Raw genomic sequence first — 25851 nt, forward strand, 5'->3', positions numbered from 1 at the left:
CTGGTCATTGCCATACTCATTTGATACCATCTGACCCAAACAAATTGATTTTATTCTCATCTGAGACCCCCTTCGGTCATGACACAGACCATGGGATTGCACCTAGAAAGTTTCCTTCCCAGGCACAAGTCCGGGCAAGGTTGTTTATGGATGACCAGCAGTCGCCCATGCATACCGGCCTCCCCTCTCCACGCCACCAGTATTATCCAAGGGAAAGGCAAAGGCTGATACAGCTTGGCACCTGTGATGTCGCAACTCATTTCTACAGCTGAGTGAACTGGAGCAACATGAAATAAAGTGTCTTGCTCAAGAACACAACACGTAGCCCGGTCCGGGATTCGAGCTCACAACCTCACGATCGTAAGCTCAACGTTCTAACCACTGAGCCATGTGCCTTCTCATCAGAAAAAAGAATTTTATTCCAAAACTCCTTCCCCTTACTCACTTAGGTTTCAGCAAAAGAAAGGGGACTTGATTTATGCCTGGTAATGAGGAGAGACTTCCTATGAGGAATGTGTCCATGAAGACCACACTGGTACAAACTTTGGTGAACTGTTTGGGCAGATACATGCTTTCCACTAACAGATGACAATTCTTGGGCCAAAGATGAAGTGGTATGATGCCTGTCGTCCATCATGCAATGTTGGGTGTGGTGAATATCATGCACAGTTAAAATAGGACAACCTGGACGATGGCAAAATGTGCTTCCCAAGACACAACATAAATAAAATGTTTTCAAATAGAAAATTTTAAAGTTACAAATATGTCTTTATACTTGGAAAATAGCTTTGAATGATGCAGACACAAGTATAGTTGTATGACTAAGAAGCTTGCTGCACAATCAAGTGTCTTCAGGATCAGTCCCATAGCATGGCACCTTGGGAATACCTTGTGAGTGAATTTGGTAAGTGGAAGCTGTGTGGAAGCTCACTGTATCATCATCATCATTTAATGTCCATTGTCCATGCTGGCATAGGTTGGATGGTATGACCAGAGCTGGCAAGCTGGGGAGCTGCACCAGACTCCAGTCTGATTTGGCATGGTTTCTACAGCTGGATGCCCTTGCTAGTGCCAACAAGTTTACAGAGTGTCCTGAGTGCATTTACATGGTACCACATGAGTGCTTTTACATGGTACCACATAGATGCTTTTAAATGGCACTGCACAGGTGCTTTTATGTGGAACTGCATGGGTGCTTTAATGTGGCACTACCTATATTTTAATTCATTAATATCAACTCACTATCCATGAAATTTGAATAATTCACTCTTCTAAATTACCTCTCTTCATATTATAAAATATCACCTTCTACTAAACTTATGAATGTCTTCCTTCTTTGATTTTCCCTCTTCCATCTTTCTTAGTATATATTTTGACCCCTAATATATTCACTTGATTAATAAGGCTTTTTCCCCCAGTTAATAAGTACTATGCCTACTCATAATAAGTGATAGTCTTTTTCTTCCAAATTGAATAAATTTTAGATTTATATTTTTTCCTTTATTCTAATGTGTCAGAGTACTTGGAACTTATAGACCAAGTGTTGTGATGATGTGCATAAGGTTTGTAAGGTCTCTGTAAATGTTACTGTGACCACTTGACATTGACCTAGTTCTCCTAATGCGGAATCTGTTCATCAAATAGTAGTAACTGGCATTTAGTTGTGACAATGCTGTTTTCTATATAAATTCCGTATATGGAGCTCTGACATCCCCTTTACCCCATTTCTATAATTAGAAAATCTTTATTGTCTCCTTTCATTTGTTCTTCCCTCTCAGAACCTTACAGTGGTCTGGAACAACTGAATGTCAGTCAGTCAGTTGATGGACTCCACTCCCTCAAATGTTCTTAAAATTTAAATCCACATCTTTGTCTATATATCTACCTTCCCTATAATGTTGCCACTTGATATAAATCCTTAAATCCTTAAAAATGTTTTAGCCCGAAGGCCGCGGCCATGCTGGGGCACCACCGCTGAAAATTTTTGTATTAAAGGAAAACCTCTATAATTGGCTGATGAGTGCTCAGCATTTTAAAACTGTTGTAATACTTACAACATTTAATAAAATGATGTAGTACGAAACGATCGTACCAAATTACCGGAGTCGTTCTTGTTGCTTATTTTGATTATAATCACCCCACGGATTTTTATGGATAACACCATACAGAATTCTGGTGCATCTAAATTAAGTACCATATTCATTGGAATCTAAATTTTTGCTGAACTTATATATATATATATATATATATATATATATATATATTAGAAGGTTTGGAGATGATGTACAGGTATTTTATATTAGAAGAAATGAGGTACTCAGATATTCGGATGGTTTTATATTTACAGATATTGTATATTGTATATTACATGTTTTTATACATCATATAACTTATATATATATATATTATATATATATATATATATATATATGCATGTGTATCTTTGTATTAGTAACCCATCACCCACCCACTACTTGACAACCAATATTGGCTTGTTTACATCTCTGTAACCCTGTATCCTTGAAACTTAGTAAAAGAGATCAATAGAATAAGTAAGAGTCTTTTAAAAAAATAAGTACTGAGGGCGGATTTGTTTGAATAAAACCATTCAAGGTGTTGACTCAGCATGGGTGCTATCCAATGATTGAAACAAGTAAGACATAAAAGATAATGTAAACAAATATGTTTTTAAATGAACATGAATGACCGTTCTAATTGCGGCCAAATAGAGGATGTGGTCAAGCTGAAGAACTGAATAGAAAAAGTTTCAGACGAAACTCTCAGGTAAAATTTGTAATCGTCGTCGTCATTGTCCTCCTCCTCCTCCTCCTCATCATCATCATCATCACCGTCATCATCATCATCATCATCATCATCATCATCATCATCACCGTCATCATCATCATCGTCATCATCATCATCATCATCACCGTCATCATCATTTAACGTCTGTTTTCCATGCTGGCATGGGTTGGACAGTTCGACAGGAACTGACAAGCTGGAGAGCTGCACCAGGTTCCAATTCTCTGTTTTGACAAGGTTTCTATGGCTGGATGCCCTCCTTAATGCCAACCACTCTACAGAAATGTACTGGGTGCTTTTTATATGGCGCCAGCACATATTTGAAGAAAAATATTGCCTGGATGTTTGTAGTCTTCACATAACAGTGTTGATTTACTATCTATGTTGGCAATATGTTGGTGTATTTCTGTACATGCATGCACATACAAGAATGGATAATACTCCATTTGTATTCATGCGGTAGATTCAGTTATTTTTATTAATTGAATTACCTGCTTGCTCAATTAGCATGCAAGTGGCTGAGCACTCCTCAGACATGTGCATCCTTAGTTTAATTCTTAGATACAGTCAGCATGACACACTCTGTCTAACAAGGCTGTCCCTTTAAATAACAGGCAAAAATCCATCTGATGGGATTCTATACAGTTTCCATATATCCAGTTTAACTCACAATGTATGGGTTAAACTGAGGCTATATTTGTCCAAAATGATACGCTTGGATTGAACCCAAGACCTTATCATCGTGAAGTGAATAACTTAATCATTTGATCATACTGTGCTTATACATACATATAAACATATATGCATACATTCCAAAGATGGAGTTTTGTATCTTTATTAGAAACATGCTCCTTTTTCAGTGGAAGAATTTAAATGATTAGCAACATAAGAGAAACTTGCATATATGCATGCAAGTATGCATACATACATACTCTTTCCCTGAAGGGAAAGGGTGTCACTAGAGTGCAAGAAGGTAGCCAAATTAGGCTATCCCCCCACTACGCCTCAGTGACAATCTTTCACCCTTTTAATGTGGGTGGTCCCAAGGATCACTTGTCCATAGCAGTGCACCTAAACGAACATCTCCTGTCAATCAAGTGTTTTGTTTCAAGTCTCTCCTCAGCCGAGTCTAAGGTGCACACTTTGACATAGGCTCTAGCAGGTGCCAGTTTTTACTATGGTCAGTGCCATCATGCCTTGAGAGACAAACCATTACCTACTAACAGGATCCCCACCCCTGCTGACATATGAGTGCTGGGAAGCACAATTGCTGCTACAACCTAAAGCATACATAAATACATGCATACATACATACATACATACGTACATGCATATATACATACATACATACATACATACAAACAAAAATACCCTGTTGTTGATACTGAAATTCCAATGAAGGAACCTTGATTCTAGGTTAGAAACTGGCTTTTTCTCTATTGGCAAGATATCCTCAAATAAAACTGAACGAACACACACACACACACACACACACACACACACACACACACACACACACACACTCACTCACTCACTCACTCACTCACTCACTCTCTCACTCTCTCACTCTCTCACTCACTCACTCACTCACTCACTCACTCACTTACTCACTCACTCACTCACTCACTGAGTGACTGACTGACTGACTGACTGACATACATACATACATACATACATACATACATACATACATACATACATACATACATCAGTGCAGACGGCCTTCAAATGTTGTATGGTATCACTCAGGCACACCTGCTAAACAACAGCAGCAAAAATAAATATATAAATGCAGTGCTGAAAAGTGAAGTGAGCAACGTTGTACTAATTGGCAGTGGCCTCCTCAAGAAGCACTTGCTTCCTGATGATTTCCTATTCAGCCCCAAAACAGCTGGGCTCTCTTACCTCAGAGAAGACCTGGATGGAAAGCACTGAGCATACAAAAAAAAAAAGACTATGCATGGGTATGTTGCCAGGAAGCTTGAAGAAGACAGTAGAATTGACATAAAGTGCAGTCTCTCTTGGACACAAGACCACTACATCACATCGCACTTTGAGAGCTATGCGTTTGCAATCCAAGAACAGGAAATTGCCACAAAGTCCCAGGTGAACAAGAGAGACAGTGACGCTCTTGTAATCCCAAAATGCAGCTGTATGAGTAGGCTATGTCATGTTTCTGTGGAAGGCATCAAGCATGTAATTAGCAGCTGTCCTAAAATGTCATCACAGTACTACCTCCCTATGCAGCACGATGTTATGGAATACATTCATAAACACCAACTCAAGGAATAATACTGGTGGAATATTCCTATCAAAACTTCTGTCAAATGTAAATATAACAGGCTGGATATTGTTATTTGGGACAGAGGAACAAAGGTGAGTACCATCATAGAGGTCAGCTGCCCTACAGATATAAATATCTCTTTGAAAAGAGGGTATCTATGGACAACTGCTTCAAAACCTTCAGCTTCTATATCCAGACAATGAATTCATATTCATACCAATAATAATTGGAGCACTAGGTTTTGTTAGTAAATGCTTAAAGGAGAACCTGGATAAATTGGGATTTTCAGAAAGACAAATCAACTGGCTAATTTGTACATTACAAGTGCAATCTGTGAGTGAAGCAGTAAAAATATGCAAAACTTTTTTCAAGTTCAAAATGTGAATTTGTCTGTGTTAACTACATCCCAAAGATGGAGTCTTGTAACTTTGTTGGAAACTGGCTCCTGCCTCAGTGGAAGAGTTATAATAATTTAAAAAATAGAGGAGACATACATACATTGGTAAGAAATCTTGAAATAAAACTGAATAATGACTGACTCACTCACTCACTGACATACATACATACATACATACATACATACATACATACATACATACATACATACATACATACATACATACATACATACATACATACATACATACATACATACATACATACATACATACATACATACATACATACATACATACATACATACATACATACATAGTTTGCAAATCCAGTATCCAAGATACACTTTCAGCTTCATACCTGTTATTATTGGAGCAACAGGATACATACCAACCCATCTGGAGCAAAGTTGGTTAAACTAAGATTCTCTGGGAGAGAACGCAATTCCTTAATTCATACACTACAAATGATCATGATATCTAGGACTATTAAGATTTAAAGAATGATGAACTAAACAAGATACTTTACTTCACAACTTTGCAACCAAGTAGGTGGCTGGTCAAAACTTTACTCTAAATTAAAAAGACGAAAAGAAGAACATACATATGCACCTACATACAGGCAGGCATATATAAATACATAAATACAAATACTTACAGTGTACCATAGACAAGGAAAATTTACAAATTTATATCAGCTGAACATTAGGTTGAAAGAAGGGTGATGAAGTGAGGCAAAGATTGTAGCTTGTGAGCATGTCAATACAGTTAGATATATTTTGACTAAAGTTTGAAAGTGTGACTATCATAAAGTGAGTTTCTTCAATTTTGTTAGATATTCAATTAGCTATAAGAGGATAAAGATTAAATATCCGTGAGGAACTCTTTCAGTCGAGAATTGTTGAGATTGGGAAGCAATATCTATCTAATGTCTGATGGGTTAAGTATGCAGAAATGCTATAATCTGCACATTTTACAGCAATGGTATAAAAATATATGTTCACAGGTTTATCTATGCAATCTCAAAACTACTAAAAATTATCAGCTTTGTTTGTTTTGTTTTTTTAATCCAATAGTTATGATTGTATACTGTATGAAATAATTTATTGTTTTATAGATACTTGGAATCTAGGAACTATTCACTACAAGTTAATTTTTATATACACTTTTTTTTCCATGCACAGTTATTGGTGCTACCATAGTTGTGTGGTTAAGAAGTTTCCTTCTCTACCATATGGCTTTGGGTTCATTTCCACAGCTAGCACTTTGGGTAGGTGTTTTTACAACTGCCTCAGGACAACTAAAGCCTTGTTGGTGGATTTGGTAGGCAGAATCTGAAGGAAGTCCCCTGTATACATATATAAATATTTGTATGTATGTGTTTGTGCCTTCTTGTCTTGACATCATGCAATAGCTGTAAAGGAGTGTCATCATCATACGAATGGTGGTCTTCATTTCCAATCTCCCATGAAAATATGTCTAGCTGTTGGAAAATATTACCTTGTTTGAAAACATATGATGGTTAGCAACAGGAAGGGCATCTAACTACAGAAAATCTACCTCAATGAATTTCATCCAACCCAGGTGTTCAGTAATAAGCAAGGTAGAATAGGGGATCCAAATTTCTCAGATTTGATCTTAGTTATTCAGAAGTATTAACGGATTATATTTTCTCCAGGGAAAATAAGTTATATGCCTAAGTTATTTTATTAAACAAACACTTTTTAATGTGAGCTTGTAAAGACAGGTTTTTGTAACATGTAACCACAATGTAGGAGAATTAAATGTTTCAGGTGAAATGAAATGGCTGATTGATGGCTAGATTGAACTTAAAAGCAAAATTTAAATATTATAATACATTACAGGTGTCAGTAGTGCTATGACAGGTGCAGGTATGGTTGAGTGATTTTGAAGTTTGCTTTGCAGTTGAGTATCCTAGGTTCAACTGCATGGCTCTTTGGGCAAGTGTCTTCTGCTATAGCTTCTGGCAAACAAATTCCTTATGAATGGAACTGGCAGGCAGAAAGCAACTACATGGAAGCTTATTACCCTGCACACATACACCCACAAATGTGTCTGTGCATATGGGTATGTATACACACACACACACACACACATGCACAAAACATGGGCGAAAATACACAATAAAATTAAGAAAATGATTGCAATATTTTTAGAAAAATTAAAGTAACAAGTGTGACATTTCATTTAAAGATTTCATCACTTTTCACTATATGTGTGTGTGTGTGTGTGTGTGTGTGTGTATACATACTCATATGCATATGTACATATTCATATACAGATACGAGGGGCGTTCAATAAGTAATGCCCATGACCCACTTCCCATAGCAGTAGAGCAACGAAACTTGGCACAGTTATTAGTCTTTTTCTACATAGGAACCACTCAGAGTTACACATTTCTCCCATCGTTTGATGCAACTCTGGAGACCGTTTTTGTAGAAGACCCCAGCTTGGTCCTCCAACCACGACGTGACTTCAGAAATCAAGGCTGCATCATCTGGGAAACGCTTTCCTTTCAAAAACAACTTTATGGCTGGAAGAGGTGAAAATCAGAGGGTGCAAGGTCAGGAGAGTAGGGGGATGGGGGAGGAGTTCATAGCCACACGCCTGTGCTTCTGATCTGGTGACACGCGAGTTGTAGACTGGAGTGTTGTCCTGCAGGAGGAGGATGCCTTTGCTGATCTTGCCCCGCCTCTTGATTTTGATAGCTTCTCTTAATTTCCTCAAAAGTGAAGCATAATAGGTTCCTGTAATTGTGGTACCCTTTGCCAGGAAATCTGTCATCACTACTCCGTCCCGGTCCCAGAAAACTGTGAGCATGACCTTGCCAGCGGAGGGCTGCACCCTTGCCTTCTTTGGAGGAGGTGAGTCACGGTGCTTCCACTGCATTGACTGGGCTTTGGTCTCTGGATCATAGTGATGGACCCAGGTTTCATCCTGTGTAATCAGTCTTTTGAAAAATTTTGACTCATCTTCTTGGCACATCTCCAAATTCATCCTCGAGCAATCGACGCGTTCTTGCTTCTGGAAAGGTGTGAGCAACCTGGGAATCCATCTGGCAGACACCTTTTGCATATGCAAATGGTCATGAATGATAGTTGCCACAGACCCGGTACTAAACTTGACCTCATGGGCTATTTGGCGAATAGTTATGCGTCGATCTTCCAAAATGGCAGCCTCAACTTGACGGACAGATGCCTCATCAATGGCAGAAGGGAGGCGACCAGATCTAGGAGCTGTTTCCACAGAGTTCCGACCATGTTTGAATTCACGATGCCAGCGTTTTACAAGGTCATATGATGGGGCATCATCACCATAAGTTACTTTCATTTCATCAAAAGTCTCCCGTGGTGTGCGTCCTTTCAAATACAAAAACCGGATCACTGCTCGACACTCAACAGGCTCCATTTCACACTTGACTCAGTTCAAACACCTGTATATCAGAAACCACAATTAGTTCAGAGCTGTAATTTGCCATCTAATCTATAGAGATATAAATAATTGCACATGTAAATTTTCAGCTAGATCAAACAACTGCAAGTGGGTCAGAGGCATTACTTATTGAACGCCCCTCGTATATATGATTATTAGTGTTGTTTTAATGTCCACTTTTCTGTGTTTGTAGCAGTCTAATGGAATTCATTAAGGCAAATTTTCTGCAGTTCAATGACTTTGCTGTTGCCACTTTTGCTTATTTCCAAGTCAGATAATATTTACCCATGACCAAACATGCTTTTATGGAGGATTAGAAACAAATGATACAACCTGTTTAACTGTGACACTCATTTACAAATATTACATGACATCAAGACAAGGAAGTGAACACACACACACACACACACATACAGACACACACATGGCAGGCTTCTTTTAGTTTCCATCTGCTAAATCCACTTACAAGGCTTTCATTAGCCTGGACCTATAGTAGAAAAGACTTGCGGTTAGGAAGAAAACATCTTAACCACACAGCCATGTCAGAACTTATGTGTGTGTATGTTCATGAAGTTGTCACATCCCCTGCTTCACATGTGGTCACCTGATCAACAAATGGTGTTGTATTTACATTCCTGGTAGCCATTGTATTTTATAGTTCTGTTGTTTTGAACTTTTGTGGTTGATGACATGGATAATATCCAACTTTAAAATACTGCCTCAAATAAGTGTCTGTCCAACATACACCAAAAAAAACAAAAACAAATGTGAGCTTAAATGATACGAGTGAGCAAGCTATAAGCATTCTTTCTTATATTCTTTTATTCTTTTACTGGTTTCAGTCGTTTGACTGTGGCCATGCTGGAGCACTGCCTTAAAGGGTTTCAGTCGAAGAAATCAACCCCCAGAGTTTATTCTTTGTAATCTTAGTACTCATTCTATCAGTCTCTTTTGCTGAAATGCTAAGTTGCAGGGGCATAAACACACCAGCATCAGTTGTCAAGTAATGGTAGGGGTTGGGGTGGGGAAACAAACACAGACACGTGCACACATAAATATATACATATATATAACAAGCTTCTTTCAGTTTCCATCTATCAAATCTACTTGCAAGGCTTTGATTGGCCTGATGCTATAGTAGAAGATACTTGTCCAAGGTGCCATGGAGTGAGACTGAACCCTGAACCATGTGGTTGGGAAGCAAGCTTCTTACCACACAGCCATGCCTGCACCTATGTGACCAAATTAATCATATACAAAAATATATATTTAGCCATGTTATACAATAATTGTCTGTTCATGACCCATGGAGTGAATATGTCCATTTGATCAGTAAAGAGTCATAATTTTGATCTAGTTGGGTCTAATCCAGCTTTAGTGCATTCTAAACCAGGTGTGTACACATACTCCTTCTCTCTCTCTCTCTCTCTCAAACACACACATTCCCTCTCTCTCTCTGTTTCCCTCTTCCCTATATATCTCTGTCTCTTTCTCTCTCAATCTCTGTATTTCTATCTGTCTGTCTGTCAGTCTGTGTGTCTCTCTCTCTTTCATTGTCAGGACTTAAAAATATACCAATGTATGATAAAAATTATATTATTTCTATAAGAATATATATTTAGCTCTGCATTAAAATTGCATTAGAATAAAAGCATGTTTGTATATGTATATACATACATGCATACATATATATATATATATATATATATATATATATATATATACCAGAGTAAACACATAAATGTGAAACAAGGTGGAAAAAAAGAGTACTCAAATACCAGTGGTAGAGTAATATGCTTTATTTAAAGCAGCAGAAAATTCAACAAAATCTGTTACTCTGAGTTTCTCGTTGCCGTTCATCATGAACGGCAACGAGAAACTCAGAGTAACAGATTTTGTTGAATTTTCTGCTGCTTTAAATAAAGTATATATATATATATATATATAAAGTTAATCCAAACGGGAAAACAGAGAAAACAACAACACGTGGAACAATTAAAGTATTATTATTAGGCGCTCAGGAAAAAGGGAAGAAGGAGGGTATGACGTTTCGAGCGGAGCTCTTTGTCGGAACATAAGAGAAGGAAGAAAGAAAGATCCCGAGGTGGGCGAACGGAGGGAAAAAAACGCGACTGGTTTTTACAAAGTAAACATGCTGAAAATATATATATATATATATATATATATATATATATATATATATATATACATATATATATATATATATATATATATATATATATATATATATATACATATATATATATATATATATACACATACACGTGGAGGCGCAATGGCCTAGTGGTTAGGGCAGCGGACTAGCGGTTGTAGGATCACGGTTTCAATTCTCAGACCGGGCGTTGTGAGTGTTTATTGAGCGAAAACACCTAAAGCTCCACGAAGCTCTGGCAGGGGGAGGTGGCAATCCCTGCTGTACTCTTTCGCCACAACTTTCTCTCACTCTTTCTTCTGTTGGCCTGCTCGCTTAGCCAGCTGGGTGGCATTGTGACCAGCGATGTGTAGCAACATCTGATAGCCTGGTCGGTCACGGTGATCACGGTGATATACACACACACATGCATATGTATATATGTGTGTGTATACACACAAACACATGATGAAGGTGTGCAAGCTAAAACTTTGGTCACTGTCAACCTCTTTCTTGTAGATATTGAATGTATACCCTACTAAAAATTATTGAATGATCCTTCAGTATAATCTTAAATAGTTTGTTTTTGTGTTTAGCTTGACATAAACAGCCGTACATACACATAAAGAGCAGTACAAGAAGTTAGTAAGCATCAAGCATGTACACAGCTTGTATAGATGACAAAAAATGGATAATATATGACAAAGAAAATTTGATAACTGGCATATATTCTACACTTTGTATTATATTTCAATATGCTAACAGCCACTGTACAACTCACCATTTGGCGATGAAAATTGCTAATAATGCAAATATAAATTGAAAAGTGTAAGGAATGGAAAAGGTAAATAAAGACTACATATGTTTCAAAGCTAGACTTGATATATTTTACATAACTTATAACCAATACTAAAACAGTGTAGTTAATCTTCAGGTCCAATTACCAGCAGTTGTTTATATCATCACATGGGAAAGACTCATCTCAATGTGATGATGTAAACAGCCACCAGTAATTTGACCTGAGGGTTAGCTAAACTATTTTAGTATTTGTTATAAGTTATGTAAAATATATCAAGTCTAGATTTGAAACATATGTAGTCTTTATTTACCTTTTCTATTCCTTACAATCTGTCATATAAGCACATATGTATATGTATATATATGTATGTATATATATATATATATATATATATTATATATATATATATATATGTAAGAAATTAAAAAAGGAAAATACGCACACTTACATGGTTTTAATATGATTTTTAATATATTGACCGGTTTCGCAATCGCTATTCATGATATAATGTTTAATTTATATGAATATATAATTTATATTCATATAAATTAAACATTATATCATGAATAGCGATTGCAAAACCGGTCGATATATTAAAAATTATATTAAAACCATGTAAGTGTGCGTATATTCCTTTTTTAATTTCTTATATACATTACAATTCACCACGTGGGGACAACCGAAATTCCTCTTTTCTGTTAGTACTATATATATATATATATATATATATATATATATATATATATATATATATATATATATGAATGGCGTAATACTTTCTTTTATTGTTTGGCTGGTTTCAGACATTGAACTCCAGCCATGATGAGGTACCAATTAGTATGATTATTGACTACACTCCATTTCTTTTCACTCTTGTACTTCTTTTATTTATTTGTATTTATTGAATGGTCGAATTACTTTTCGATGATACATGAAGGTGCAGGTATGGTAGTGTGGATATGGAATTTACTTCAAAACCACGTAGTTTTGGGTTCTCTCCTACTGTGTGACACCTTGGACAAGTATCACTGATTGTATAGCTTTGGCCTGATCAACATCTTATCAATGAAACTGGTACACAGAATCTAAAACCTCATGTATGTGTGCATGTTTGTGAGTGTATATGTGTGTGTGTGTGTGTGCATGTGTGAGTGTGTGCATGTGTGTGTGTGTGTAATAAATGTTTACTTTCCATGCATCTTTGCAATGATAATGTCATGTTTACTTCCATAAATAAAACATCCTGTAGTTCAATGTTGTTTTTTTTTGCGAAGACTTGCAGCATAAAAGGTACCATTATAAAAAACAGGTAATGGTTGGCAACAGTAAGGACATCCAGCTGTTGGATCCTGCATTAATAATTCTCAGCCAGAGGAAGAGGATGAGATAACTTGATATGCTCTTTATGGTAGTATACACAAATATAAATATGCATGCATATTGTCATCATTTTACATCAGGTTCAAGTAAGTTTTACTCTGGGGTTACTGCTCTCCTAGGCATGGTTCCTCAACTATGCATCACGCATCTATCATCCTTTTGCCATGATTTCCATCAACAGATTCCCTTCACAACACCAACCACATTACAGAGTGTACTGGGTGCATTTTATAGTGGTACCATCATTACAGAGGCTGTTATGTCCTTAACAAAGCAAAAGATAAAAGTGTTCTGATCCTGAAATATCTCTGTTTATTTTCCAATCACTTTACAGAATGAACTGGGTACACTTTTTTCTTAGCATCAGCACTAGAGAGGTTGTCATGTTTTTGACAAGGCAAGACTAAGTGTTTTCTTGAACCTATGATGTTTCCACTCATACCTCAACATGTACTGAGTGCATATTATCATAGCACCAGCACTTGCAAAATTACCTTATTGACAACTGGCTTCTAATTAATTTCTGTTTACCAAATTCTACATGCAAGTTTTGGTAAACTAAAGATAACAGTGGAAGACATTTACCCAAGTTGTTTAAGGGTGGAATCACACCTAGAACCATGTTCTAACTAGTTGGCTAGGCATGCACTTACATATGTTTCATTGATTAATAAATTGAATTTATAAAACTTTTACAGAATAGTATATTTTTGTGGTAAGAACCATAAGATTAACACTAGAGCAATAACTTCATATGTATATAACAGTAAAGTGGAATAAAATGAATTTAAAAAATTAGAAAAACTGAACAATGATATCAAGTTTAGTGACAAAATCCACTGCAGAGAAAATAATTTTAGTTTTAAATCAGAAATGTGATTGAATATCTTTCTACTAACCATTAGAGATTTTGATCTTGAGTGCCATAAAATATTTTCATTTGAATCTGTCAAAGATTTAGACTTCAAGTTGGTATCTATTGTGGAATCAGAATATGGCTATGGTTCTAAACAATTTTAATGGTTGTAATTATTCAAATTACTAATATCTCCATTAGCAGCAACTACATTAACAGAAACAACAAAAATTTAGATTATTTCACTTAATTTATAACTGTATTTTTTTTCTATTGTAATAGCCTTTTTGGAAACATGGAACTGAAACAGAATTCTATTAATTCTGTATTTCTGTGAGGACTTTTCTATTTTAAAAATTTCCATTTCAGTTTTCTAAGATATTTTCTAAAATAATGCACCAGGAAATATCAAACTGAGCTAGTTATTTTAGTGATACTTCAAAACAAAATCTAAAAGAGAAAGCGAGAGAGAGAGAGGGGGGGGGAGAGAAAGAGAGCGAGAGAAAAGGAGAAAAAGAAAAGATAAATTCATTATCAGAAAAATCCAAATTTAGTTATATGCCAGTGTCATTTTAAGTAAGCCTCTGTGAAAATTTAAAATTTTAGTTAGTTTTCTTCAATCATTCTGAGGTCATTAAGTTTCTGAGTCTTATTCATAGCTTAAACTGAAAGTAAATATCACAGCCATGAAAATTTGTATTCTGCTTTTAGTAGACTTGGTGAGAATAGTATTGGAAACAACAATGGTAGCAGCAGAGCTATGTATCATTGGATAGGTTGCATACTCTACATGATAGTCTATAACTACAAACATGAAGATATATTTCCATATCTAGAATCGAACTAAATCACCAGCTCTATAGAGATTATAGAAGCTTTCTTCAATATTATTTAATGTAGAAAAGCCTATTAATCATAGATTTTACTACCTTGTTAATTAAATTAATAATTCCTATCTAAGTTAATTTAAAACTAACTTCATAAAATCAATTTATTTAAAATATGTACACTATTAATACAGAGTAATTGGAATAATCTAAGAAAATCTACCACAGAATATTGCAGGAAATCAACAATAGAACCTGCGAAAAACTGAAATACTCTAATCAATACAGAAATATGTAATAGTACAGTAACAACAACTTTGGTAGTATTGATGTGAAAGAATGTCAGATTTGGTTATACCTTTGGACATAAGATATAATGAGATTCCTGAAGTTTGGTATGAAACTTAAGAGTATGGTTGGATAAAAGAAATGCATTTATTTTATTCCAGTAAATGTTGAATTCATTATTGTAAATATAAACCTAAATGTTGGACAGTAAGAGTGAAATATAGAGAACTAGTCTGTTGTTTCTTTTAAACTTATGTGTGGTGTATGGAGAAGATAAACAATTGTGTTAGGAAGATATAACTTGCTGGTCTTATTCTATGGTAGAAGCAGTGAAAGAGAACTGCTGTGTTACTTAGGTATATAATATAAGCTAGCTAACTTGTGTGTTGGAAGTATTGATAGAAAACTACTGCATCACATGTGTTGTAACACATAGCTCTCCTCTTTGTGTGATAGTGATATTTGAAATAAAGTTAAAACTTACTTCATCAATTGTCTATAGTAATGTAGAATTAGTCTATTTTAATTACATAATAGATTTTGCATAGTATTGATAATATTAAGGTGTGACAGGAATATGAATAATTGATTTTTTTTTTATTTACACGAGCACAAAACCTTTAAATTTAATAGAATACAAATGAGTAGTAGAGTCAGTTATGCCTTTTCTAATGGGATTATATTAATATTTCCTTTTTACAATTACTTATCACCTGTCTTCATCCTCTTTTTTTCCCTTGCTGTCTAGGTGCAGGATGACTGAAAACAAAGCGAAACTAATTGACAATACTTGCTTCTATCATTAAATAAGTGCTTTCAGCAAGGTGAAAATCAATTCTTGGTTAATTGCCTTGTATCTTGTATTATTTATGGACTGTAGTGTTAATCCATTGATTATAGAGGCAACACTGGAGACTTGGTCTTTATGAACAAGTCACCTTGACAGAACCTGTCTCCCTATCTCTCCAAGCTTCACCCAGAGGAAGGGTTAAAGTCAACACTTTAACATCTCAACTAGAGACAGCACAGTTCCAGTGATAGGAAGTAAACCATTGACCTTTCAGTAATTGTCTTGAAACCAGTTCTAAAATTAATTTTCTGACTAATTAATGTTAATTAATGTTAACCAAGATCATCAGCTTTATGGATGAACACAAATTTTTTTTTGTTTAACTCTATGATGGAAAGTCTTCATTAAAGGCCATTTGATGTAGTATCATTCTTTGACTCTAGCATTCACTGAAAGCGATTAGTTTCCCAATACATAATTCAGGTTTTGTCTGCAAATCAATATCAAAGCTATATTGGTGTATTTGTAATTTTGCATTTGTCTGGTTCCAGTGGAAGACATAGGCCTTTAAAATGGTGTTATAGTATTGTTCAAATAGTATTGATGTATCTAGATATTTGCAGTTTATTGGTCCATGTAAGCTCAAGCACACAATACCAAAAGGCACATAAGAAAAGAATTGAGAGATTATGATTTTCATACTTTCCATAAGCAAAAGTAATTTAAACTAAGAATCAAAATTGAACCAGGAATTTTGTATTGGATTTACATCCTCACCAACAAGGGAGCTTCAACACATTCTCTCAACTGGCTACAGCTAACATGTAAATATTCCTCAAATCCAACCCTTCAAAAACATGCTCAATAGTATAGTCGTAGATACATTGTCTGATAAACAAAAATAAATAAATAAAATTGAGGTCATAGGCGATATATCTAAGACAGTGCTGGCCTGGGGATAAGCTATAACAACAATTACTGCTACACCATGGCACCTCCCAATATTGAAACCGTTAATTATAAGAATTTCCCAAATTAGCACAAAGCCACAAATTCCTAGGGGAGATAACTAAACCTATAACAGCATGTCACTGGAACTTATTTAATCTACTACAGTGGGGTGGTGGTGGGGAATTTCACTCAGAACATAATACTCTAAATTACTCTATTGCTGCCATGCCATTGCTCTCAAAATAATTGTTTCTAACTTAGGTACAAAGTTACAAATTTGGTGGGAGGGGATTAGTCAATGACAGTGACTCCAGTACTCGAATGGTACTTTTATCAACACTGGAAGACTAGAAGATAAAGTTGACCTCAGTGAGATTTGAACTTTACTGATTTCAAAATAAGAATGGTTTATTTTACTTAAGCACAAGGTTTTAAGTATGGTCAATTTGTGATTTTTGTTCATTACTGATTCATATTTTATGGCATCTCAATGGAGGAAACAAAGAGTTAACAACCCTCTATGGTTTCAGTTCTAGGAATAATACTACAAATACTACATATTCGTTTTAGAGAGGAAATGGGATGTTGTAGTATTCATTCAATTCTCAAGGGAATGACTGTAATATAATACAGACTGTCTTTTGTACAGAAATACATTGTTCCGAGATCTAACAAAACTCTGAATTCTCTCAGCTTTTTCTTATCTTCATAACTATAATTTTACTACTACTATGTCCAATATTAAATACATCAATTAATTATTTAGAAATTTTCAATATCTTCTACTAACCAGAGAAGTTTATGGGAGTTATATGATGGGTGCTTCTGTTGATAAGTACTCCTGTACAGATTATGCATCTAAAATTGTGGATTTATCACTCAGGTAGAGATTACATTGTATTGCATTTGTACTAATTACTGACATTTAATGTATTAAGTATTTAATGTATTATGATATTAAACACATAAGTATATATATATGTTTAATGTAGCAAGTATTAAGTATTTAATGTATTAAGATATTTAATGTATTAAACACAGTATTAAAACACTTCAGCTATGGCCATCCCATTTTGAATGTCTTGGAAAGAAAATGCTATCAAAGAAAGGTTGGTTTTTGATCAACAATGAAAAGAGGAAAAATTTATGATTATTGGTGAGGCAAACAGCAACAAGTCTGGCTGGAAGATCAGACTCTAGAGAGCATTGATTTGCTTATTTACCTGTGCACTAACATTGCTACATATGTTAAACTTGGAAAGTGATGTGGTGAAGGGACTTAGTGAAGTCACAGCTTTAAAAAGATTAGGGATAGCCTCTCACAAGTGGAAGCCAAAGATGAGACATAGAAGAAGGCTAAGCAGACCTCAGCAGCAATACTGTGTCTAGTGAGTCAGATATTAATTTACAGATCAGCAAAGCTTGGGTAGCACTTCAAAGTTTCAACACAATATGGAAATCTAAGGTCTCGAAGAATCTGAAAAGAAACGTCATCTTCACACTGTTGGATTTGTGCTGCTTTATGACTCTTCCATCAGGATACTAACCATAAAACCTGAAACTATGCTACATGTGCACACTTCCTACCATTTTGAATGGGTCCTGGACAGAACACCTCACTAATAGAAGATTATAGAATAAACTTCCTAAAGTTTCAGACACATTTAGTGAATGAAGAATTCATATTTACTGTACCCTGTTGGTAATGCAAGAAACAACCATTTAGTGAGGCTTACACCCAACTTTGGACACCTCAGCATAGCCATAATCATCTTTGTAGCTCTGTGAAGACATATTGGGTGTGGCATATAGATTTATCTATTATTTAAATATGCCAGTGGCACGTAAAAAGCACCATATGAACATGGTCGATGACAGTGCAGCCTGACTGGTCCCATGCTTGTGGCACGTAAAAAGCACCATTTGAGCATGGTCATTGCTAGCGCCACCTGGCTGGCTCCCATGCCGGTAGCATGTAAAAAGCACCATTCAAGTGTGGTCAATGCCAGTACTGCCTGACTGGCCCCCATGCCTGTGGCACATAAAAAAGCACTCACTATACTCTCAGAATGGTTGGTGTTAGGAAGGGCATCCAGCTGTAGAAATCTTGACAGATCAGATTGGAGGCTGGTGCAGCCTCCTGGCTTGCCAGTCCTTAGTTAAACCATCCAGCCCATGCCAGTATGGCAAGCAGATGTTAAACGATGATGGTGATGACGATGATTATGATGATGATGAATTCACCCATTTTTCAACCATAAATTAAAACATTCTTATTTGCAAAAATAGTTGCAAATGTATGCTTTCTAACATTCTTTTTACAGTGGCTCAAACAAGATACAAACAAATTGTAACATTGAAAATGGCTGATATAAAGAACTGCAAGGTGATAAAACTATAAAATGATGATTAAGGGCTATGGTGAAAGAAAAGATGGTTACTCTGAATTGTAAATATATGTGTAATATATTGTTAATAAATATAAGAATCATCTTGTAAACTTTCATTAATCAAGACTTAAACATTTTTTATTGTATGATAAAATGAATAATGAGTGAATATATATGTTGTACCTGGTACATCAATCACTTAACAGATAACAGCAGATGCCACCAAGAACTGTCACATGCCATGGAAGATAAAAATGGTTGGAGGATCAATCTCATGCTAATCTGAGCAAGCTTAATTTACAGGAAATTCATGTAGCTCTGGTTCATGACTTATCCAGATTCTTTTAATAACCTCAAAATTACTCATGACAGATATCCAACTTTCACTGCATTCATGTGTATAATTTTCTATTTAACCTTTAATTTTTTTTTATCTGGCCCAAAATATTCTCCATTTTATGTTAAAACTGACCAGATCCAAACTCTCACCTCTACCCTAAAATGTCATTCTAAAAATATACAAACAATAAAATGAAATCTTGAAGCTACAAGATAAGGTATGGTTAATTCAAAACAATGTGAATAAATAAGTATTACATTAAACAAAGAAATCTGAATGCTAAAGGGTTAAACATATGGCAACCTAAAAATGGCATCTCTGATAATTATACCTGGCTTTTGGCAACCCAGTGTATTTACCTTCAGAATTAATCTCTCATCAAAGCATTGCTAAACCTTTAAACTTTTGTTGCCCCTGTCAGCCTGTATCCTAATGTCATTTCAAACATATTTCTCTGCCCGATTCTCATAAACATGGTGTTTGTAATTCAGAATACTTCATGCGTCCTCACAGCACAGAACATTAGCAAGCCTCCTCTATTTTTTACCCTCTTCTAGCTAAGTAAACTTGCCATCTTGATTCCTACATAACTTCACGATACCGACTCCATTCTCACTGGTTTTTTTTTTTTCCATTCTCATTAAACATGTCCTTAATCCCTTAAAATCTATTACTTGATTGGGATTCTGTTCCAAGTACAGAAATGGTCAGTAGTTTGTAGCAGCATATTTCAATATGAACAAGCAGTTGTTATTCCTTCTACCGCCTATTCTTTATCTAAGCAAGCATCGTCTAGTAACAATTAGAAATAGTACTTGATAGAAAATGTGTTTCAACTTTCAACTTTCACATTCTCCTTCTAGTTGTTATTTGTCTGGTAACCTTCCTGGTCTTTGAGACTATTGCTTAATTTAATTTTTTTCTTTTTTTCATATATACATAAAACAGATTAAAGAACTCACTGGTTCTGCTATTTACTGTTATCTGCTGTAGTCTACCATCATCCGACATAACAAAAACAACGATGATGATGATGATGAGGAGGAGGAGGAGGGTGATGATGATTTTTATCATCAGTGATATTATTATAAAGGTGGTGATGATTTTGAAGATGAAAGAGTTAAGAAACCTAAAGCATCAAAGAAACACATAGAACAATTATCAGTGAGCTACTGTGGCCCAATGGTTAGAGTGCTGTGATCACAACCATAGAAGTGTTGGCTTGATTCATGAACTGGGCAACACATTGTGTTGTTAAGCAAAAGACTTCAGTTCTTGTTGCTCTAGTTAACTCCCCTGAAAATGAGTATTGTGTTCATTCAAGGGAGATCTCCAAGGAAAAGTGCAACAATCAGCTGCTACTGCTTTAGTTTCCACTAAAGAAAGATCAACAAGATGACCCAAGTTGCTCGCATCAACCTCAACTTGATGATGATAATGAGTTGGGTCAAAATGATTAATTCACTGAGCAAAAAGGTTTCCATTAGTTAAACTATGTTTGGATATATTTTTACAAAGACAACAAAGAGGGGAAAAATACACAGTACAGTTTGTAATTTATTACAATAGAAAACAAACAGCTACAAGCATTGAAATTTACATATACATGTGTGTGGTGTGTGTGTGTGTGTGTGTGTGTCCGTCCTTTTGACTTGTCTACAACAAAAAGTTACCATTATCCAAAAATCTTAACCTCTCTTCTTGAGGTCAAGCACTTAGATTTGATATCTGTAGACATTTAACTAAACAGCTTAAAATTTACAAAGAAATTTTCTGCTTTCTAAATTAAAAAATAAAAAAAAAGTAGAAAATAGAAAAAAACACATTATCTCTCTCATTTATTTTTCTCCTTTAAATATATATATATATATGTATATATATATATATATATATATAGTAAACATTTTATTTATTTGTTTCGTTTTCTGCACACTGCAAGCTACGTTTGGTCAGTGAATGATTACTTGGTTGGTTGTAAGATAAGAATACAGGAAGATGTAGCAGCAAAGACAGACTGTTTTCTGTAAAATAAAGAAAAAAGGATTATTATTATTATTATTATTATTGTTGTTGTTAGAAGCAATATAAACTTAGAGAATAACACACAAAATAAAGTTTGTTTTACAATCTTAGTTCACTAGGGTTGGTAAGACGTTTCCTGGATCCAATTTTTTGATTCCACAACTGACAGAAAATTTCCTCTTAACCCTTTAATGTTCTGATTATTCTATCAAACATAATGCTTATTGATTCACATTGATTTGAATTAATCATGCATTATCTTATATTTACAAGATCTTGATGGTGTAATTACCTAATGTAGAATAACTTTGTAGGGTAGGTGTGAGAGCCTGGATCTGGTCAGTTTGAACATAAAACAGATTAAATATTTTGGCCGGATATGGCCGGTTTAAATACTAAACGGTCAACACACTGATTAATGTAAAACAATGGAGCCAAAGCTACAAGAAGAACAACAATAATAACATTGCAACCTTTGTCATCATCAAACTGCCATTGTGATGGCAATCATTAATGTGGGTGATTTTGTATGCTCCAATCAACTGAATGGTTTTGCACATGAACCATACATTTTTTGCCCCAAGTATTTCTGAAAGACCTAACTTTCTAAGATCTGATTGTTACATAGTATCAGTATCATTGTCATTGTTTAATGTTCACTTTCCATGCTCGCATGGGTTGGACGGTTTAAACAAAGGTCTGGAAAGCCAGCGGCTGCACCACGCTCCAATCTGATCTAGCAATGTTTCTCAGCTGGATGCTCTTCCTGATGCCAACCATTCTGAGAGTGTAGTGGGTGCTTTTTACATGCCACCCTCATGGAAGCCAGTCAGAGGGCACTAGCATTGACCATGTTTGGATAGTGCAGTTTACGTGCCACCGACATGGGAGCCAGTAAGGGGGCACTGGCATTGGCCACATTCAGATGGTGCTTTTTACGTGCTACCAGAATGAGAGTCAGTCAGGAGGCACTGGCCACAGCTACGATTTTGGATTTACTTGACTCAACAGGTCTTCTCAAGCATATCATATCATCTGACACATCAAAGGTACTTTTAAATGGGCTGGACATGCAACGCTGGCATTGGCCATGGCTGCAATATCACAGAATCATACAGTAGCCTACACTTCTAACATATTGTCATGTTCTTATCATATATTCAGTTAATTAGCCTCTCAGATTTTCGCTGTGGAGGGCAAAAAGTAAGGAGTTAGAAAAACTGGATATGATTCATTGGAGTTATAACTCCAATGAATCATATCCAGTTTTTCTAACTCTTTACTTTTTGCCCTCCACCTTTACTTTTCAAATTTCATTGCCATAAAACATCAAAGTTTGGTATAAATCAGACAGCTATAGCTATGGTTCACAACCAGTAGTTTACAGCCAAGATCCATATGGTCATTGGGGGGCCGATGTTAGATTTTATTATTTATTTATATATATATATATATATATATATATATATATATATATATAAAAGAGAGTTTGTATGTGTGCATGTGTGTGTGTGCATGCGTGTGTGTGTGCGCGTGTGTTCTTTATGCATTCTAAAACTGAGATGCCGATTTTGATGCAAGGGGTATCAAAGGATTCAGTAATTTTCCAGCTACCAAATAAACTTTATTTTCATTTACATATTTTCTACGTTATTTCAACAACCAGCTTTAGTTATTTGAAAGACACTGATCAACAATGACCAGGTTTCATTATAAAGTGAAAATATTTTCACACTTTCAATCTGAACCAAAATTACAAACTGTTGCATTATGAGAGTGACGATGTTTGAATAATGAAAGTAATGTTTCTCTGAATTAGTCACATCTGTACTATAATAAAGAAAACTGCTTATCATCTATCTATATATATTGGGTCATCCTATCAGTAATGTGGTTTTTTTCATTTACATGAACTAAAAGTTGGAGGGGAACAGGATAAACTACTTGCATCAACTTGCTATAAAAGCAGGTAGTAATTTTACTTTGCCCTTATTCTTAGGACAAGTTTTGAAGGATACAGTTCAATTTTAACAGTTATTTTTTCAAAGTTATAATGGAAGTGACAAAAAGGCATATTTATCATATTTTGCTTTATGGCTAGTCATTAAAGTCAGTGCTAGAAGAAAAACAACCATATTTGGTTTCAAGATGAAAGGTGTTCTTTCATCAGGGTAATGCTCAACCACATACAGCAAAGATGACATTCCAAGAGCTGGAGCAGTTTGAATGGGAAATGATGCCCTACACACCATATTCGCCAGACATTGTCCCATCTGATTATCATTTATTCTGCAGTCTTCAAAATCATTTGGATAGAAAAAACATGAATTCTGAAGACGAGGTCAGAACAGTAGTGGAGAAGTATTTTTCGTCACAGACAAGTGAATTTTGGAAGAGGGGCTTGCAAGTTTGCCAGATAGAAGAAAATGGAGAGTATATTTTAGATTAAAAAAGAACTTTGTTTATCGTGATTTTGAAAAATAAAAGAAGTGTGAAAAAAACCACGTTATTTATGGGATGACCCAATATAAAAGCTACCAAATAAACTATGATTTGGTACAACTCTTTTTTACTACTAAAATAACCCCAGAAACAAGGTGGGGTTGCACAATTTTGAGGTAATTTTCAGGCAATTTTTTTTATTTGTTTCTCATGTTTCACTTTTGTCCAATGTTTTACACATGTGTAGAATTCTACTCAGACAAACATTTATGAAAACGTACTCATAAATATTGTATTAAAATAAGCCACAACCAAAACAATTTCAGCTTTCAACAGTTCCTCGCTCTGTTGTATGGTGGTCCCTAAAAAAGTTAGGAGTAGAGAAGTAGCTTGTTAGAGCTGTACAAACAATTACAGTGGTGCTGCCAGTAAGGTGAGGGTCGGCCATGAATACAGTGATGAATTTAGTGTACAAATAGGGGTTCACCAGGGCTGGGTTCTCAGCTCACTCTATTTATTATAGTCCTTCAGGCCATAACAAAGGAATTCAAAACTGGGTGCTCTTGGGAACTGGTATATGCTGATGACCTTGTTCTTATTGCAGAATCTTTAGCAGAATTGGAGAAGAAATTCCAGGTATGGAAACAAAACCTGGAATCAAAGGGCCTTAAAGTTAACCTAGCAAAGACCACAGTTGTTAGTAAGAAAGAAGATAATACTCTCTTTCCGTCAAGTAAATGGCCCTGCTCAATATGTAGGATAGACACACAAGTGGAATCACAGGTAGATTGATAGATAAAGTCATCTTTGTGTATGGCAGATGTGCAGGAACAATAAGCACTAAGAGCAAACAGGACTTAGTTTCTCTCAAATGCCCAGGAGGCTCTCTTAAGGTTGTAGATAGTTTCTGTTACCTAAGCAACCAAATTAGCAATGGTTGAGGATGTTCTGAAAGTATTGTTTCCAGAATAAGAATTGGGTGGAGGAAGTTCAGAGAGTTATTACCTCTGTTGGCAACAAAAGGACTCCCTCTCAGAGTGTAAAAGGTAGACTATATGATACTTGTATGCAAATGGCTATACTCCATGGTAGTGAGACATGGGCTCTGAATGCAGAAGACAAGCATAGACTGGAGAGAAATGAAGGTAGTATGCTCTGTTGGATGTGCAACATCAGTGCACATGTAAGGTAAAGTGCAAATTTATTGAGATAAAAGTTCGGCATAAGAGGAATTAGATGTAGCATGCAAGAGAGAAGATTACATTGCTTTGGACATGTAATGTGTATGAATGAGGACAGTTAAAGAAGTGCCAATCACTGAAAGTGGACAGTACCCAAGGAAGTGGGAGATATAGGAAGACATGGGATGAAGTGGTAAGGACCGATCTTAGTTGAGCCTCACAGAGGAAATGACAATAAATTCACATGTCTGGCGATATGAAGTTCTCAACCACGTCAACGAAATTGAGTTCTAGAAGCGCTGTGTGTCCCACCCACACTTAACAAGAAAACTTCTCACACACTCTACCACAACAAACCAAACTACATCTCTACATCTCTTCTCTTGTCACATTTCCACTTAATGCATTAGGCTTACATCCCACTCCCCAATCCTGTCCCCTTGGCCCTGTGCCACTGTATCATTGCTCTCCACTGGCTTCCAGCCTGTGTACCACCCAC

The 25851-nt window shown here is 35.6% G+C and overlaps 1 protein-coding gene across 3 annotated transcripts in view; it reads right to left on the bottom strand.

The window, feature by feature from the left end:
• The window catches only part of LOC115231275 (LETM1 domain-containing protein 1), a 234296-nt gene that overhangs the window by 1344 nt on the left and 207101 nt on the right, over positions 1-25851 (bottom strand). The window contains exons 9-10 of one of the 3 annotated variants that reach the window (XM_029801339.2): positions 21595-21728; positions 9323-9344 (exon numbers count right to left, since the gene is read on the bottom strand). In XM_029801339.2, coding sequence (XP_029657199.1) covers positions 21613-21728 — 116 coding nt within the window. In that variant the 3' untranslated portion in view covers positions 9323-9344; positions 21595-21612. Of the gene's footprint in view, positions 1-9322; positions 9345-21244; positions 21729-25851 lie in introns of those variants that run through there. The other 2 variants (XM_036498476.1, XM_036498474.1) reach the window with 2 other exon arrangements.

Source organism: Octopus sinensis, linkage group LG2 (assembly GCF_006345805.1).
Source record: "Octopus sinensis linkage group LG2, ASM634580v1, whole genome shotgun sequence".
Taxonomy (NCBI): Eukaryota; Metazoa; Mollusca; class Cephalopoda; order Octopoda; family Octopodidae; genus Octopus; species Octopus sinensis.